This window comes from Mus caroli, chromosome 9, assembly GCF_900094665.2.
Source record: "Mus caroli chromosome 9, CAROLI_EIJ_v1.1, whole genome shotgun sequence".
Lineage (NCBI taxonomy): Eukaryota > Metazoa > Chordata > Mammalia > Rodentia > Muridae > Mus > Mus caroli.
Window position 1 is genome coordinate 55,594,452 of NC_034578.1, and position 19,373 is coordinate 55,613,824.

General features: G+C 38.4%; 1 protein-coding gene across 8 annotated transcripts in view; it reads right to left on the reverse strand.

Annotated features, from left to right (window-relative positions):
* The window catches only part of Neo1 (neogenin 1), a 157,996-nt gene that overhangs the window by 30,015 nt on the left and 108,608 nt on the right, over positions 1–19,373 (reverse strand). For 6 of the 8 annotated variants that reach the window (XM_029481357.1, XM_029481354.1, XM_029481356.1 and 3 more), the window contains exons 10-18: positions 16,379–16,527; positions 15,793–15,931; positions 13,258–13,307; positions 11,620–11,767; positions 8,975–9,085; positions 7,865–8,059; positions 3,098–3,193; positions 1,650–1,873; positions 1,411–1,549 (exon numbers count right to left, since the gene is read on the reverse strand). In XM_029481357.1, the coding sequence (XP_029337217.1) occupies positions 1,411–1,549; positions 1,650–1,873; positions 3,098–3,193; positions 7,865–8,059; positions 8,975–9,085; positions 11,620–11,767; positions 13,258–13,307; positions 15,793–15,931; positions 16,379–16,527 (1,251 nt within the window). The remainder of the gene's footprint in view (positions 1–1,410; positions 1,550–1,649; positions 1,874–3,097; positions 3,194–7,864; positions 8,060–8,974; positions 9,086–11,619; positions 11,768–13,257; positions 13,308–15,792; positions 15,932–16,378; positions 16,528–19,373) is intronic. The other 2 variants (XM_021171854.2, XM_029481353.1) reach the window with 1 other exon arrangement.

The following is a 19,373-nucleotide window of genomic DNA, read 5'->3' on the forward strand; positions in this document are numbered from 1 at the left end:
GAGTTCAAGGCCACCCTGGTCTACAGAGTGAGTTCCAGGACAGCCAGGGCTACACAGAGAAACCCTGTCTCAGAAAAAACAAAAACAAAACAAAAACAAACAAAAGAAAATGGCTTTCATGTTACAGGTCTAATGTAATGGCTAAGTAGGAAAATGCTCAAATCAAGCATTCCTTCAAATCATCGCTTCCTAAAACATGTGAGTTTTAATATAAAATGGAAGAGCCGAGTGAAACAAACTCCTAAGGGAAAGTAAAACTTTCTTTAATTTGTCAGTAAGCTGAAAGTAAAGCAAAAAGATAGTCTTAAAATGGAAGCACTCAGTGTGGTGGCACATGCCTTCAATCCCAGCACTCCAGAGGCAGGCGGGACGGACTTGGATGTCATGTTGGTCTATACAGTGAGTGTTAGGCCAGCGAGGGCTCACAGTGAGACCCTGTCTCAACACGGAGCCAAACAAACAAACAAACAAACAAACAACAAAATAAACAGAAAAGAAAGCAAACTAATAATGATTTGCCCTTTCTATGCTGTATTCCTAACTCTCCAGCCCAACCCCTCCCCTGGAGAAATTCAAAGCAACTGTGCAGAAGGGCAGAACTGGTTTGCACAGAATGTGGAAGTTTGGTTTTCACCAGGCACAGAAATGGGTCAGAATACACAGATTCTCAAGGCTGCTCATATCCTTACCCCAGCAAAGTGCAGGGGAAACAGGGTGTCAAGGCTGGCCGCCTACTCTTTCCTTCATCTACTTAGTTATGCTTTCTCCCTCACGTGTACTAACAAACACCAGAGGCCAGTCCAGTGAAGGATCTTACAGAGCTGCTTTCCAAGAAAACCCTGGATTACCCAGTAAACTGTTCAGACCAGGCAACACAGCTGGGCAACTGCTTGGTCAAGGGCAGGTCACTTCATTGTTTTCAATTTCAATTTACCAGTAAGCAGGATTAATACAATAATATCTTGTATCTACCCACCCACATGCTTTTCCATCTGTTCCTCATTTTGCCTTATAATAACCTACTAAGGTAGAAATGGGGGGACTATCACCCCAAACAAGATGGAGGAAACTGATTCAGTAGGATTAGTTGGCAAGCTCATAAAACAATTGGCAGATGGCTGACCAGCGATTGAATTCTTACAATTTCTAAAACCTGTCTGTCTTGCATTGCACTATTCTGCTGTTTACTACTGTTTTAGCAAAGTGACCCAAAAATTCATAGTAGTTGAAATGGCAAAGACAACTGAAATGCGGCTGCCCACTGGGTTCTGTATTGAGAGCAGTATGTGCACTGCCCATGTCCAGTGGACGCAGGTGATACGATGTGCCACAATACCAGTGTGAATTCTACACTTTCGTATTTCCCAAAGAGGAGAAGTGTCATGTGACATGGGGTTGCATTATACATACCTAATTCAAAGGTAGCGCCATGAGCTGTCATACTCCACGTGCTTGACCTTCTGCCTTTGGTCACCATCACAGAGAACTCATAGAGCGTATTTGGCTTTAAACCAGTAACCAAATAGCTTAACGTCGTTGCATTTGCATTCTGGAAAAGCATGAATCACAGAACTTTAAAACAAGGAACCCCACTGATTAGCTCTTTGCTGTCCAGGCAAATGCTCAGTACCTTGCACTTAGTTCAGTACCTTGTACTTAGTGTTTGCTGGGATGTTGGTCTTCCACCGCACTGTGTAGTAGCGGGAGTCTGTAATCTTCTGGTGCTTGGGCAGGGAGTTGTCTGCCCAGGTAATCCGTATGGTGTCGTGACTCAGAATGGAAGCCTGAACTCCCACTGGTGGCATCATGGGAGTGGGATCTGGCACTGGAGTGTATGGAGCATTAATAACAAATAAATCAACTTCAGAAGTGTCTGGGTAAAAAGTAATTAAGAAAGGGAAGTGGCATTTTAACATAAACAAAAATAAAAGGGAATGCAGGGGAGTATAATGGAATGAAAGATGAAAAATGGAAAAAAAGAAAGAAAATCCAGAGTTAATAGACAGCCCTCATTCATTTAGAAGAGCACTTCTAATGTGTTTTTCTTTAAAGGAAAAATTGTAGGAAAATGTTAAACAAATTAATACTTAACCATATTGTCAACAATACTCTAAAGTCACTGAAAGATGGTAACTGAGTGACCGTGCTAATACACATGCTGTCAGAAAGAGGATTACAAAAAACCAAAACTGCTCTTAAAATCCAGAGTATAATTTCTGAACAAGCAACATAAAACTCATAGTCTGTTTTTTTTTGTAAATATGGCTGGATTTTGGGACATGAGTTACTACTACTGCCCATCACTGGACGTGTGATGGCTAAGCCAATTCAGACTTGCTGATATCTTAAGTGCAGAGGCAGTAGAGAAATGGCTCATAGCTGAATATATCCAAAGATTCCTCTTCCTTAAGAGGTGAACTGACACCATGTCGCACTGTGTGCTGTACTTTCTCTAGGAGTCAGAATAAGGTAGTGAACAAGTCTCCATGGCATAGCACTGACGAATTTTAGAGATCAGAGTACTTATTTGATGAAGAATGTACGCATGTGCTGTGTTCTATGTGACAGACACATGCTCTACTGCAAAACAGAGGCCAGAGTGAGTAAAGAAAAAAGAAAAAAAAGATCACTGAGGACCACAGCTGGAATGCAGTACAGGAAGACCTCTGGGTTTTTCCAGCTCCTGGCTAGGTTTTCTAAATACACATACTCATTATTTTACAAGTTCAGATTAAATGCTGTTTCCTCATAAAGTGATAGTAACTCATTTTATATATAACTAAAAATCTAAATTGACAGTCCTTGTTTATGAATAACTGCTACACTAGTGTAATAGTCTTCATGTGTATATTTCCTTCATGATGAATAATTCTCTCAAAACTCTGCATCCTAGATTCTAACATATTAAAAAGTGTATACATCTATATGAAATGCTTCAGTGGTAGCTTCTACAAAGCTGGCTTATCACTCATTCCAAGTCTGTTCTCCAAGCTGTCATGAGTTTTGTTCATGAACACCCATCAGGGAGACCCTTGAGTCATACTCTACATAAGCAGTTGGGAAAAGTGCAGGTGACCAAGACAGACAGATGCCTTACCTGTGTGAGGTCTGGTCACAGCACTCTCATAAAGGGGGATGCCTTCGCCAACATTGTTAAATGCTTTCAAGGTAATCACGTAATGAGAGCTTGGATCTGAGGGAGAGAAATCAAAACAAGTTTTTAATGCTCTCTACAGGATTAAAAAAGATATAAAAGTGTCTATCTAACTGAAGAAAAATTATTAATTGGGCTGCTTGTTTTGGGATATGAAAAGATATAAAGATAGAAGTACCTATACTACAAAAAATTGGTTCCATCAATTTCTTGGGTTAGTCTTCAGACTGGAGGCTACTAAGGTTTAAGGTGCTCACTGTATGATATATGTCTTCAGGTGCAGCTTGAAAATCAACCCCCTTCCATCCCTGACCTCACAGCTAAGGTAGAGAAGCAAGAGATAAACTAAGAGTGAACTGTCAAAAATATTCCAGAGAACGTCCTAACACAGAGCAGTCAACTTCTTGCTTAGACAAGGCATAATCCAGGATTTGATGGCCTATAGGTAATTCTGCAAGGAGACTAAGAGAACAATCTCTCTAGGGAAGTCATCCTCAACCTCCACAGGGTTACATATCAGAAGATATTTATTCATAACAGTAGCAAAATTACAGCTATTTAGTTGCAACAAAAATAATTTTATAATTGGTGGTTACCACATGAGGAACTATATTAAAGAGCTGCAGCATTAGGGAGGTTGAGAACCACTGCTTTGGTGGATCCTTCACGCTCAGGAGAGTTTAAGTCTGATGAATAGATAATTCCTACATAAACGTCTTCACTTTTGACTTGCTTCTTTCACCTTATATTCCATGAATCTTACATTAAGTCAGGCTAACAAACTCATTTTACTTTATGTTGAACAAATTTTGTTTTCACAATTTCTCAACAAACACTTCTTTTCTAGTAGTTCAGCACTTGCTCTGGGATATCTCAAATCTTTCCTCACCCTCCTTCTCATCTCCCAACCTCAGATCCCTCCATGGTTCTGCCACTCTTAATGCTCAGGACGGACACTTGAGTCTTTCCTAATAGTGCACTGCTTATTCTTTTGAGCAGACTGTTCCGTCTCACCACTCTGCCTCACACTGTTCTAGCTACATCTTTCAAGCCAAGCTCTATTTCTAGTGGGCTGTTCTGTGTGCCCTGTTCAGCTTTTTCTCTCTGAACAACTTCACTTTAACTCACTTGTTTCTTGTGTTTTACTTTGGTTGTCCCCTAGACTGAAAGTTCCAGGAGGTCAACGACAGAGTCCTGACTGAAATGTAAAGGACTTTTATTTCAGAAGTTTCCTAAGGGAAACAGTGGGAGGCTGGTCATCACAGAGACATTTTTATCCACCGAAAAGCTTTGGTTTTGCGATCCAACAATTGCTTGTAAGACTACTCATGTGGAGAAGCCGCCTGGGTTCAGCTGATCTGTCTCTCTTTGGAAGGAAAAACAGAAAGTATATTTTGTTTTTGACTACATTTAAAAACTATTGCTTATTTTCTTCCATAAAAGATCTAGGAACTCATTTGTTAGGCACTTAAAGCTGTTCTTAGGAAAGATGTCTACAAAGCAATGTTTGAATAAAAAATTCATCAGAGGAGATTATGAATTAAAAGTCTTTCAGAGAAATATTAACAGTGAAAATCCAATTTGGAAAGGCAGTTATAGCCACAGAAATCAATTCATTATATTATTATTTTAACTTTAAAAGTTACATTTATTTATGTTTGTTTGTTTATGTGCATACATGAGTAGTCACACACATGTATAATGTCCCATGGTTCCTAGGAATGGTGGAAAGCATCTTACTCGCTCAGTGCTGGGGACTCTTACACAAAGGAAGAAACCTTAATTGAGAAAATGCCTCCATAAGATCTGGATGTAAGGCATTTTCTTAATTAGTTATTGATGGGGAGGGCCCAGCCCATTATGAATAGCTCCAACCCTGGACTAGTGGTCCTGAGTTCTAAAACAGGTCCTGAGTTCTGTGAGCAAACTATGGGAAGCAAGCCAGTAAGCAGCACCCTTTTGTGGCCTCTGTATCAGCTCTCACCTCCAGGATCCTCACCTGTGTGAGTTCCTGTCCAGACTTTCTTCAGTGGTGAACAGCAATATGGAAGTGTAAGCTAAATAAACCCTTTCCTCCCCAACTTGCTTTTGGTAATGGTGTTTTGTCACAGCAATAGAAACGCTAACTAAGACAGTTATCTTGATGGTCCATAATTCATTATTAAAGAAATTTTTGCTTTTAAAATTAACTATGAGATAAAATTAGCATAAAATAAATGTATTTAAATTGATAGTAAGTTTTGACAAATTAATATATTCATGTAATTAATCCCTAAATAGATAAAATAGGACATCTCCAAGTAGCTATGCTCGTAAACATCAATTTCTAATACTGAGGATGCAACCATCGATTATAAATTTGTCATTGTAGCTGTTTTGCATATTTTTTAATATTTTAAAAATACAGTAACTATATATTATTTTGAGTTTAGCTTTTTCCTCAGCACATTTCTTAGACTCATTTCTTCTGCTGTATGTACTAATAGCCAATCCTATCAATTTTAATTACTCAGTAGTTTCTATGACAAAGATATAGTACAATTATTATATTAGTATAGTATATTAGTACATTAACTAATAATAATATAGTATATTATAATATACTATATATTAGTATATATATATATTAGTATATTAACTAATTGATATAAATTTATAATATTTCCCTCCTGAGGCTATAATAAATAAAGTATCTTTTTTAAGCCTTTAAGTGGGTACATGTTTTCATTTCTCTTGGTTAAGCATCTGAGTGGGATTGCTAAGTTGTATGCCTAACTTTATACATAAACCTCCATTTTACAAACCTGTACTATCAGCATTTTTAACAGCAAATGTGAGAATTCTAGAGGACATACAGTGGTATTTCATTGAGGTTTTACATTTTCAATTCTTTTGACAATTAATAGTACTTACATGCTCATATTCCATTTGTAAATCTTCTTCATATACTACCATACACCCTTACTGTCTGCTCATAGGTCTTCTTTAGTGTAGTCTATCCAAATCTTTTGCTCATTTTGATTGGGTTTTCTTTTTACTAAGTTGTAAGAATTCTTACATATTTTAGGATCAAACTGTCAGACATTTGGATAGCTGATATTTTTTTCTTATCTGCAGTTTGCCTTTTTATTTTTATTGATGTCTTTTCAAGAGCAGAAGATTAAGTTTTTGATGAAGGAGTGGGTAAAGAGATAGATCAGAAGTTAAAAACACTGGCTACTCTTTCTAGAGGACTCAAGTAAGATTCTAAACAGCCACATGACAGCTTACAACTGCCTTTAACTTCCTCTAACTTTCATTTCAGGGGACCCAATGCCTTTTTCTGATCAATGGACACTGCACATAGGTGGTGAGCAGATATAAATTAACACCCCCTAAACACACCCACACTGCACATAGGTGGTGAGCAGGTATAAATTCACACACACACACACACACACACACACACACACACACACACGAGGATGAATCACAGAAGTTAGTTCTACTTTGCCTGTGGGTCCTTGGGGATTGAACTCAGTTTGTCAGCAGGTACTTTATCCACTGAGTCTTCTCACTGACTCCACTTTGTCAATTTTACAGTTTGTGGTCGTTTGTGGCGTTTTGTTTTTTTCCCCTTCCATATAGACATTCTTTTTTTTTTTTTTTTGTTATTCCCATGTCCTTAGTTACAAAGATATCCTTTCTGTACTGAATCACTTCATTACTTTTGTTAAGAAATCAACTGACTATATTAAGTACTGATCATCTCATGAATGTACAACCTCCATGTTTGCACCAGCATCACTGACTCCATGATTTTAAAAGTAAGCTACCCAGCTAAGTAATATGTATTTTCCAATTTTTTCTTTTTCAAAGATAGTTATTTTGTTATTTGCTTTTTAAAAATAAATTATAGAATTACTTTTTCAATTTGTGTAATACAAGAGCCTAGTGGACTCTTCCTAAAGTTTGACAGGTAACAACCTACTATATGTGCCCTAAAACTAGCAGGTGAGGTTGATGTGAAACCCAGTATTTACAAAAATCAAAGTATCTTCTTAACGAAATACATATTACAAAGGAAGATGACAAAAGAACTATATCATTCTGTGTGTCTAATATGAGGCACTGACAAAGCCCAACACTATGGCATTCCCCACAAAGTATACAAACCCAGACGTAATGTGGAAATGCTGGACACACCTAATTTGAGGAACATAAACGGCCTGTGTATATATTTTCAAATGTCATTCATCAAGATCAGGAGGGAAAAAAACCCAAACAAACCACAGAACTGGTTCTAAATCAAAAGTTAATGAGACATGATAACTATACTCAACACTGATCCTGAACCAGAAAACAGCACTTTTCTTTTGTCATAAAGGACAACGGTAAGAAAAATGCCAAATATGAAAATCCTATCTCAATTTTAATGTCTTTATTTCAATAAGCAGGCTATTTAGAACAATTTTAGTAGAATTTCATGTTCATGTTAGGGACTGTGAGAGTCTGCAACTGACCTTTGTATGTTTCAGGGGAGAAACAGAAAAGGGTAAAGGAGATGTGGAAAAGTTAAGCCTGCATAATCTGGGTGAAGACTGAGAAGAAGATAGCAAAATTCCTTCAGCAAGTGCTACAATCTTTCTGTAAAAATAAAATTATACTGTAATAAAATTTAGAATGGAAGAAATGACATGCATGGTTATCCCTTCCACCTAGCAAGCATACCCAAGTTTTCGATGGTGTAATAACGTTGTTTATAGTCCACTTTGATGGTCTGGGCATGAGGGCTGCCAATGCCGTAACCGATAGCATAACCTCGGACCACAATGTTCTGGTTCTCTGGAGGAGTCCAGCTCACAACAATGCTAGTGACGAGCGGACGGACATGAAGAGAGCTGGGCACTTCAGGAACACGAGTTTCTGAGAAGGAAAGCAGAAAAAAATGAGATGTATTTTCTGTAGGATGTTTCCTTATCCTTGGTGAATGTTATTTAGCTCCTGTCAAAATATTTGGGCTTTAACAATATTTGGGCCAAGAACTAAAAGAGAATCTATAGCTACAATAGAATACGGTCTATGATTTTGGTTTTTTTGTTTTCTAAGAAAATAAAACCCAGTTGCTCATTCCATTCCCTAAACTCTACAGGTTTAATGAGAAAGATAAATCATCAACAAACTAGAAACCTGTTTGGAACAAGTTAATCAAACATTATATTACAACAATGATACCAATTATTTATTTCCCTAGATAATTAACGATCCAGAAAAACTGGCACCAAAGCCAGCTGTTAGATGACTAACAGATTTTAAAAGGTAACAGTTTAATACATCTTTCATGTATATTTCTCTAAGGTAAATTGCTACCTTAGTTGAAACTCAGAATAGGGATTTAGGTCTTTGGTCTCCCCAAGTCTGGCACCATCATTGTTAAAAGTTTGGAACTAACTATACATAACCATCTGAAACTACTTATTGAACAAAAAGGTAAGAAAAAGCACAAGATTTCCATGACTCAGGAAAAAGGAAGCTGCAAATGAAACATAGGCACACACTGATGTGGCTCAGGCTAACACTTCAATTATCTATTTACTTACTGGAAAAAACTCAACTTCAAATCCCTGTACATTTTTATTGTTCTGAACCTGATCCTTTGTTTCCTTCCTCACAATGTCTGGAAAACAATGACCCCTTTAGGAACTCTATTGCTTCACAGAAACAATAGTAGCACAATATTCCAATGTTCACAGACAGGCAAAACTCAAAAGCTTTCCATTTGACTCACTGGTGATAGTTACTATCTATTATCAGCCATTCCTGCTCGCTGTTGAATCTTACCATCTAGGTCGCTTTCAAAAGTTTCAGCAGACAGCCAATCAGTTGCTGGACCTGTACCATTGACTGTGAGAGCAGCGACTCGGAAGTTATATTCTGTCCCCCGATCAAGACCTGAGAATCAAACAGTAAGAAAGAAGCTAAAACAAGAGCTTTGGAAAACAAAGTTAGTAATCTCCTATAAAAGGAAACATCTCACATAACCAACTCAGTCCACAGTTTAATAAAGTGTAGGTTCAGAAAGAACAAGCAAAACACACCCCTGGGTAATTCTCAGTGCCCACACCACCCTAGGATAAACAGCAAAGACCAGTCCTCCCAGGAAGTTAAGAGCTTCTCTGTTTAAGAGCACGGAGGCACCTTTGGGATTACTTAATGCAATCCCGTCAACTTTGTCAAAAAGGAAACCATGACCAAAGATAATGAAAGGGTTGTTACAAAGGAACAAAATCAGCTGGGTTCAGAAGACACCAAAACCCAGAAAAGAATGTAAAGATGTAACTCCTATCAGGTTACCTCTGTTCTCTGAGACCTGCTATAACCACAGCTGAAATAATTTCAACATCAAATATGGCCTAGAAATCTATTTTTCAATAACCAGTTGAACAAGTGTATTTATAGTAAAAGAAGAAAACCCAAACTTTTCTATTATGTAACTCTTTATTTACTACCCAGCTTTAGTAAAGTGTATGATTTACTGATATAAAAGCAACAAAGATTCACAAATAAAAGTCTTTCTACAAAGCGGGATAACAGTTAATATGACTAGTTATGCATCCACTTACATGTACGTTTTTAGAGCACTTAAATACAAGATACTGACCATTAGGGTTAGGAAAATCATCCTTCTTCTCTACGTCCAAATAACTGGGATCTTTGGACAGTAGTATGGTACAGAAACCCCAATAAAGACAGAGATATTGAAAATATAAGTAACTAGGCTGGGATGCAAGGTATGCTGTCGCTAAGGTAACCAATCCTGGCATATAGTAAGAAGAGACAGAAGGATGCCCTGTAGGTGCCATCCTAAATCTGTTTGTCCACAAACAGCAAGGACAGAGAGAGGAACAAATGCTGGACGCAGTCAATTTACCCCCATTAAAAATTTACTTTTATTTATTATCTTATATGTATGGGTGCTTTGTCTGTATGTATGTGCACCATGTACATGCCTGGTGCCCTCGGAGGCCAAGGAGGATGTTGGGTTCCCTGAGACTGTACTTAGACTCCTTGTGGGAGTTGAGACTCTAACCCAGGTCCTCTAGAAGAACAGCCTGTGCTTAGTCACTGACACATCTCTCTAGGTCCATTACTAATACTATCTTGTCAGAAAGTACAAGAGAATACTGCATGTATTTGTAATTGTAAATGGACAAAACCTTAAATAAAAACAAACATAGCTCAATAACGATCTAAAAGAATCCAATTATTTAGTTATCATTCCATACCCTCTAGAAGGCTAAGAATATATCAGGCAAAAGAGAGGTAAATATAAAAAGGCCGAGTTCCTCTCCCCTCTAAATAATTTGACAGTTTAAAAAGCAAAACTAAGTAGGCAGTGGTGGCGCACGCCTTTAATCCCAGCACTTGGGAGGCAAAGGCAGGCAGATTTCTGAGTTCAAGGTCAGCCTGGTCTACAGAGTGAGTTCTAGGACAGCCAGGGCTACACAGAGAAACCCTCAAAAAAAAAAAAAAAAAAGGCAAAACTAAGGCACATAGCAGACATAAAGATACAGTAATGTGTGTAAAGTGCTACAACAACTATTTTGTCCAGCTATAGATTACCGTATAATTCGATGTCTGACACAGACTCCTATTAATCTATATTGCATGTTCCATTAGCAAGCTTCAAGTTAATGCTTCAAGCCTCAGGAATCTGTTTTTGTTCACACTGCATATTCAATGTTGGTTCATGCAGATTACAGCTTTTCATTCTCTGGATACTGGAACATGCTTCTAGACAATAGCTATCGTTTCATCTATAGAGGTTTTGGATAATGCTTAATTCAGCGGGTACTTAGCTGTGGTCTGAGCACAACGGATCCTGCTTTTGCTTTTATTAGTTAGCAATGGCTAGACTCTACCCTCATTTACATTTGCTGCTTCTCAAGATATCCTGTAAAGGAATCCTGGCCTTGCTTAGCCAGTCCTCATAGTCGTATAAGGAAGAATTCTTAGTGATCTATATTTTTATTAGATATATATTTGTGTCCACCTTATAAGATATATCCTTTTTTATTATACAGAAAAAGAAAACTATACAAAAGAGTCATTTCTGGTAGAATTTTCTAAAACTTTACATTGCCCATAGCAGCAAATGTAACTATAATATTGCAGCTATTCAAATATTTTGCATTCACCTGAGTTTGGCATGTGTTAAGTTTTGTTACCAATTTGGTTGAGCTCCAAAAATGTGGAGACGATAAAAAGGAACTAAAAATCAAACACAATTCAGCTCCTCAGCGATGGAGGAATCCACCAGAGTATTTTCCATTAATTTGTATCAAAAACTATTACAATTTTTTATAAACCATTTTTAATTTATTTATATAAAACAACTGCTTAGAGCAGTTTTTGACTAGCATAATTTCAAGTCTACGAACAAAAGAACCACCTTTTAGCCACTGACTATATGCAAAGCAGCTTACCTTCAATCAGCTGAGACAGCTGTGTCCCAGTTACCAAGGTCTCAGTGACATCACTTTTTCGGGAGGCCTTTCGATATCGAATCTTGTAGCCAGTTATCTGCCCATTTTGTGTGGTTGAGGAAGGGGGCTGCCAGTGAATCACTATACTCTGAAGAAAGGCAGTACAAGGAAAAGACTGAAATGTCAAAGGGCTGCTCCTGACTGTACATGCTATAAAACCCAATTTCACTGCAGGAAGAGGAGAATGGCTATATAGAACCCTTGGTACTTGGAGCCTCGCCAAGTTACTTATTTAATAGTCAAAAATAATTCTAACTAACTGGGTGTGGTGATGTACATTATTAATCTCAGCACTTGGGAGACAGAGGCAGGTAGGTATCTATGACTTTGAGGCCACCCTAATCTACATAGTAAGTTTAGGGCCAGCCTGATCTATATAGTAAGTTTATGGCCAGCTAGAACTACACAGGGAGACCCTGACTCAAAACAAAAAACAAAACAAAACAAAACACTAGCACAACAAACAAAACTTTAATTAAAAAACCCTCAAATCCCTCTCAGAGGAGATTATTCAAGTAGTATGCTCTACTAGGCATGTAACATCATGTTGTCATCTACAAAAACTCATACTTGAGAGCCATGTTACAAGAGAAACTACCAAAAAGGCCTTATTTTAAGTCTGTAATTCTTGGGTTAGGCTGCATAATATCGATCCGAGTGTGCATGCAGCCTGGACATACTTGCTTGAGTTTAGACTTATCTCCTAAGGAAGTATTCTGTCTGAATGAAAACATCAGAAATCCCAGAAGAGGTGTTAGAAGAAGAATATAAGGTTAGAGCGTACTGATTAGGAAATAAACTATTGTTTGCTGCAAGAATTATTTCCTTTCTGGAATGCAAATTAGGTGTAATTAAGTAATTTCTGTGGACAGGAGTGGTGGACAGAAGACCGAAACTGCAGGTTTACAAGTTTGAGGCTAGCCTGGGCTATTCAAAAGTTCCAAGCCAGTAGCTATATGTGTATTTACCTAGAGTAAGACCCTGTCAAAAAGCAAAACAAAACCAACCAAACAAACAAAGCCTGAAATGAACAGAAGTATGTTTCCTGATGCAGCATCCCATAGTAGCTTTTGAAAAGACTCCTTTACATATGTTGCCCAGGGGGATCTGAAAAGCACACATAGTTGATATACACGAACTTGAACCAGGAGGGATGCTGTGAGCAGATATCCAAATCTACACCCATCTGTCTTTGGTTTATACTGGCATCATGTCATCATAAGCAACCTACTTTCTTTGAATGATTCTGTATGGTTAAGATCTAAAATGTCATATTTATGTAAACATGGAGAAAACTTTTAATAGGAAGCTAAAGAGGTTTTAGCACCAGAGAAAGGAAAGAAACAGTAAAGTGAGTGAGTTCTTAGCCCAGCTTTTTTATACCCATGCTGTCTTATTTTCCTGTTTGATTTTAGGTGTTTTCAGTTACATCCTAATTTCACGTTAGTATTTTTCAAAGCAAATGAATTCCTACAACACTGGCATTCACCATTCTGATGTTTGCCCAAGGCATTTCTGACTCTCCTCGTCCCTCTGAGGCTCAGGGTGACAGCAAAGTGAACAGAGTCCAAGTCTTACCTTTGAATTTCTCACTTCCAAGGACAGATTCTGAGGAGCAGCGCTGGGAACTAGACAGGTTAAAGGAAAAAGGAAACAACTCAACCATCCATGTATCACCCACCATGTTAATGCTAATGTGACCAGAAGGTCTCAATCCAGCTAACAGTGGATGGAGTGTGGCCATGCTTGGTTCACATGAGCATCTACCCTTACTCAAATCAGGTTATAATTCTGGAAATCAGATACTTAGTTTAGGAATGTAAGTAGCTTTGAACCCTTAGACCAGCAGTTCTCAACCTGCAGGTCGCAACTCCTTTGGGGGTCGAACGACCCATTCACAGGGTCACATCAGATATTTACATCACAACTTGTAACAGCAGCAAAATTTGAAATAATTTTATGGTTGTGGGTCACTACAACATGAGGAGCTGTACTAATGGGTCAAAGCATTAGGAAGGTTGAGAACACTGCCCTAGACTCTAAAAATATTTCAACAAGGAAAGCTGCAATAAGTGAACTCTCTGGCCTCCCAGCGCACCAAGGTGTCAGACAGCATGCATTTAGGTGTGAAGAGTGTGGGTCTGTTGGTGAAACAAACGGTTACATAACCAAAGAGCCTAATGTACTGGAGCTTAACAACAGAGCATCTGACAACTGATGGCTCATATACTCTCCTTTCATGTGACGACAGACAGCAAAGAAAACTCAAGCAGAGCTAACGAGTTTGCTCTCTAGCACCAGATGCGAATTCTAGCCCTTCTTACCTCATCTTCTCATCAGGACTTTTCAACTCCCTATCATCTGGTGACCAGATACTGAAATAAAGACCTTCTGAACTGAACGTGCTTTGCTCACTGTCCTGACCTGTTCCTAGGGAAATGATAAGGGGCTTTAGGTCTGAGATTCAGCTGTAGAGGTCTGAAGTAGGGTCCAGCTATTCTGAAAACATGTCCCTGTTAGGAAGTAACTTAGCCATGGAGACATTCCACGTAGCTGTGACTGTGTAATCCCCACCCTCAGAACAAGCGACTCTGGCAGGTACTCAGTCCTTACAGCTCCCACAGGAGTTTACTGTTGTTTCCATTTCATGTACCTGTTGTTTACAGATGAGCTTCTATGTGGTTTACTTGATCAAGCCATTCCTTTTAGTAGGCCTAAGATCTAGGATTTTCCTTACTCCAGAGTGTTGGCTTTAAATCCCCATGTTAAGAAACTTCCATGTTAATAAACGTCACTCCACTCAGTTCCCGTGGTACTGTGGTCAGTAGGCCAACCTATTTTAGTGCAGTTAAAATTTGGCTTACATGTAGATTTAAAAGGCTGTAAAAGCCTTTTTCCCCCATGTCAAATCATGACCAACTGGATATGCAGTTGGATTGATGAACTATAATTTATCTTTTGTTTTCCCTTTTTATCTGAAAAATAAAAATCAAGTCCAAAGAAAAGAACAAAGAATAGTATAATGAACACTATTCTCTCCTAGTTTTACCAATCACTAACATTCTGCAACATTTACTATATTCTCCCACTATAGAACATAATGAGGACGGCATAGGTTTATCTACCACATATCTGAGAGATGCTGTAAGTCACTGTGACAGATTACTCTGAAATAGATCACATCTATTTCAATATCTGAATATCAGAATTCAATAGTTCAATATCTCCCGAGAATAACAGCAGGCGCCAACCAAACTAAAACACAACAATCACATTTGGAAGCTGTAATTTTGATTAAAAAATGGTATCAAATATATATATATAACATGTTCAATATTTACCAATACTTCTTAATACCAGAAAGATCTAGTAAGTATGCTGGCAGTGTCCTACATAGATATTTTTGTTTCCGGTATCTAGGAACCAAAGATCATACATATTTTATAGCCTATGTCTTACTTTCCTTTAATTTAGATGATTTTTCTATAAGATTAATAATAAGAATTTGAGGCCATCTTTAATTCTAAAGGCCATCTAAATTAAAAAAAAAAGTTGCTGAACTTCTCTCAATTTGACGTGTCTGCTTGTTGATGTGACATCATGATTTGGAGTGAAGTTAAGTATTTTGGGTGGGAAAACGGGGGCCAAAGCTGTATATTTCTTCATGGACTACACACCAGGCACATATGCCTGCTTCTTTATTACTGATGTAATGTTTGATCATCTGCTTACAGGAGTCAAACTGTAGCTTTTAAATATTTAAATATGACTGGTACATCCAGTAAGGCTGATCATCCCACAGCCATAAAATGGTCTGTGCTGTGAACAAGCCACGGGATTTATCCCCACGGAAGACTGTACTAAAACCACGGAGAACCCATTTAATATTAGGTTCCACGTGCTCTGTCTGTGCTTTCCAGGGAAGTTTCACAGCAATGCTGGTGAAGTTGGTGTTACCTGAAGTTTACATGTAAGAAAAAATACTCAAAAAAGTGAGTGGCTCACCAGGAGGTACAACGGGGGCATGAATAGAAGTTTCTTCACATCAAAGCACATGACTTTACTGATTAGGAGCACTAAGAACGGTATTCTGTTGCAAAGGAGAAAGCTCACCATCTGATAATGTCCGAACAGCAACATCTTGTGTAGAAACTCCAGGACCATGTTTATTGTAGGCCACCACTCGGAAACTATATTCTGTGTATTTCTTCAGTCCATTAATGGTGTAGGAGTGACTTGAAACATCAACATCCTTGAAAGAAATAGAGTACATATCTGTACATATATGTACACACACACACACACACACACAGCTCAAGCTAAAAGAAATACTACAAAATGAACAAAACTGCATAACATAGTTTTAACCCTATTATTATTTATAGTAAAAGCAGATTAGTTAATTATAAACAATAGCAATTTATTGAGATATTTTTGATGCTTACCAGCCCTTGCTGGTAAAAACCACAAAATAAATCTTAGTACAACAAAACAGATACCATCATCATTTAATTTCCTATACATCTCCCTCACCTTTGATTTCTTCAATGAACCAGAGAGCTTTGTAAGGTTTGGGGTGGAGGCTACAGTACGAGCACATCTTGTATGCGAGGTAACTGTTCTACTGCTGAGCTGTATCTCTAACCCTTTAGAGTTAGAATCTAGTGTTTCTCCTAAAAATCATATCAGTACTTCATACCTGTTCTTTATCAGTTCCTTTTTCCATGTAGTACAATTTGTAATTTTGAATTTCCCCATTGCCAGATAACGGTGTTTCCCAGGTGACAGTGATAGAAGTAGGTGACGTTGCATAAGCACGGATATTAGGTGCTGGGCCAGGGAGCTGAACTGGAAAAAGAGAATTCCAAGAGATCAAGATGTGAGTCAGATTCACTGCAGTTCACAATAGCCATTCTCAGCAATACTGTCACAAAGGCCATGTTTTAGAAACAATAAAAGCTAAGAAGACAATTAATTTGATTAAAGTATTTTTAGGATATGTACATTTTCCTTTACATAACTCAGCATCTTCAATTTATTAAAAATAAGAAAAATACACAAAAGAAATCTTGTGATGTACAAACTCAGGAGTACATGTGCTTATACACACTCTCTTACCACACAGAACTGTGTGGAAGCCAGAGGTCAGTGTCAGATGTCGTCTTCTATTACGATCTACTGCCATGCTCTGTGACAGGGTCTCCCAGTGAACCTGACGCTTACCTGCTTCAGCCTGGCAGCACGATCCAAGCTCCTGGGATCCACCTGCTCCCTTCCCCAGTCCCTTAGCTGGAGTGGCAGGTGTGTGCCTAGGTTTATGCGGGTGCTGGGGAATCTAAACTCAAATTCTTAGACTTGCACAATAAATCTTTGAATTACTGAGCCCTCTTCTCCAGCCCCAAATTCTACGTTTGTAGAGGGACAAGGCAGCACACAAAAGCAACCTCCACTGGAAAAGACCTTTCTGCTGTTGAACACTAAGCTGGTCCTGGGAACGCAGGGATGGGCAGAAGCCCCCTTCACAAAGAACTCTCGGGTTAGCACAGAATCAGGTACATTAATAAATGCTGACAGATTCATACGGTGGCTGTAATGAGATAGTAGAGTACAGGATTCTGCTGTGTGAAGGGTTCCTTGGGGAAGGGAAGAGCAGAGCTGGTGAAGATTTCTTGGTATTACAAATAAATGGTTTTCTCAGACATCTGGGAAAAGATCATTTGTCATTGGGGCAATCAGGGGGTAAGTAGAAAGACAATGTAATACGACTTGTATGGTTGTACCACAGAATGGATGTGGGAGAAATAATGTTGAAAGCAACAGCCAGACAGGGAGGAATGTTTGATCTCCTGCTATGGGGTTTTGATTTTCTGACAGGCAGTGATCAGGAGCATGACGGTCAGATTCATGTTTAGAAAGGATGTGTGGACACAGCACGGGGGAAAAGCAGCAAAGCAATAAACCGGTTAGAGAGAGAGCGTCAAGGCCAGAAACAGCCATCATTTACTGTAAGTTAGCACGCTACATGCTTCTTCCCTTTTCTGTTCTAATTTAGTCTTAGCACCAAATGAGATGCAAGGTACATTAAGAACTTTTCCAAGTCATGGGAATTTATAATGTTGGAGCCAGAAACTGGTCATTTTTTTTTAGTCTATAACACAACCTCCCGGAGCTCAGTAAGGAGATGAGGACAGTATCTTCAGTGGGGTAGCTGGTCCTCTGTGGACCCTGAATCTAACTTCTACAATGGCTCATACATCAACCCCTTCAGAATATCCTTTTCATCTGATAGTATATAAATCCTAGCTAGCTGATCAGGTCTAAACTTTGGGAGAAATTCCTGCATTAAAAATGAGTTTTCTTAGCACTAATGTCACTGTGATAGACACCATTAGATTTAAGGCCAAGGAAAAAAATGTTTAAGAAAATTGTTTTTCTCCAGCAACAGCTTTATGCCATAGATCTGTTTTGCTATAGATGTAGAAAGATCTGAATGTAGTCACTTTAATAGTTGTTTGCTTTATTTAGTCATGAATCATGCCATTTGTTCAATGTCAACTGCACAGTCTGTGTAGCCTGACAGGTAGGGTTTGTCACACTTCTGTTGCTGTGGAAACTTTCTTCCAACTTAACTAAAGGGAAAGAAAAACAAAATAGGAGAAAAATAGGAAAACAATTTTCTTAACATCACCTTCAGTAGACTCACTGGATAAGCTTAGGCAAATACCATCCTTTTAAAAGGCACTGATAACTCTTTCAAATCAGCTGTACAATGAATGGTACAGGTAGAAACAAATAGAAAATTTAAACTGCAAAATACTCTCCAAAGGCTAATTCAGCATTCATACCTCTCTATATGCCCCACACCTTCAGGAGGTACAAGTCCCTCTTCACTGCCAGCATCTCTATTGTCACGTTACAAATTCCAAAAGCCTGCATCAGAACCGGTTATTCTTCCTGCCTATAACCTCATCCAACTACTCTTTTTTAACCAAAGCTCTCCAACTAATTATTTTAGTCTCTTTCCATGTGACAGTAGCACCTCGCACTATTGTGTATTTAACTGTCTGTCTCTTGTAGTAGGTTGGGCTTACTAATCTTTATGTCTGAACTGCCCAACACAGTGAAAGGCACACAGTAGGTACACAATAAGGCCACTTCTCCTTATGTCTTCTCTTTCAATTCTAAATTTGACAATGACTCTTTTAGTTCAATGGTTTAACAATCTGGACACAAAGTCTGAAACGTTCATGAAAGCTATAGTCGTTTTCCAAGGGGAATGCAGATATATATAGACACAGGTATTTTCATTTTCGGAAGGTTCACAGCCCCAGGACAGACTTCTGCACCAGATCAAATCCAGTGGCCCTCCCTTCACTCTCATCATGACTCACTTTGCATGTGAACTGCTTGATCCTATTTCTGTGATTTGGGTCATCCAGTTTCCTTCCCCAAGAATGCTTGTGCTATGTCAAATGCTTTAAGGTCAACCACAGGCTCCATCTTTCTGGGATTCTTTCTATATTTTTATATAAATTCTTCCTTGCTCTGAATCTTTGTCTAGTATCTCTCAATTATGGTGCCTCCCTTAAAACCAAATGAAGGGAAATGGAGCCTGAAATCTAATGGATAATTCCCACACTTAACCTGAACACAGTCAACTATGAAATTTAGCACCCCTACCTCTGTACTGAGAA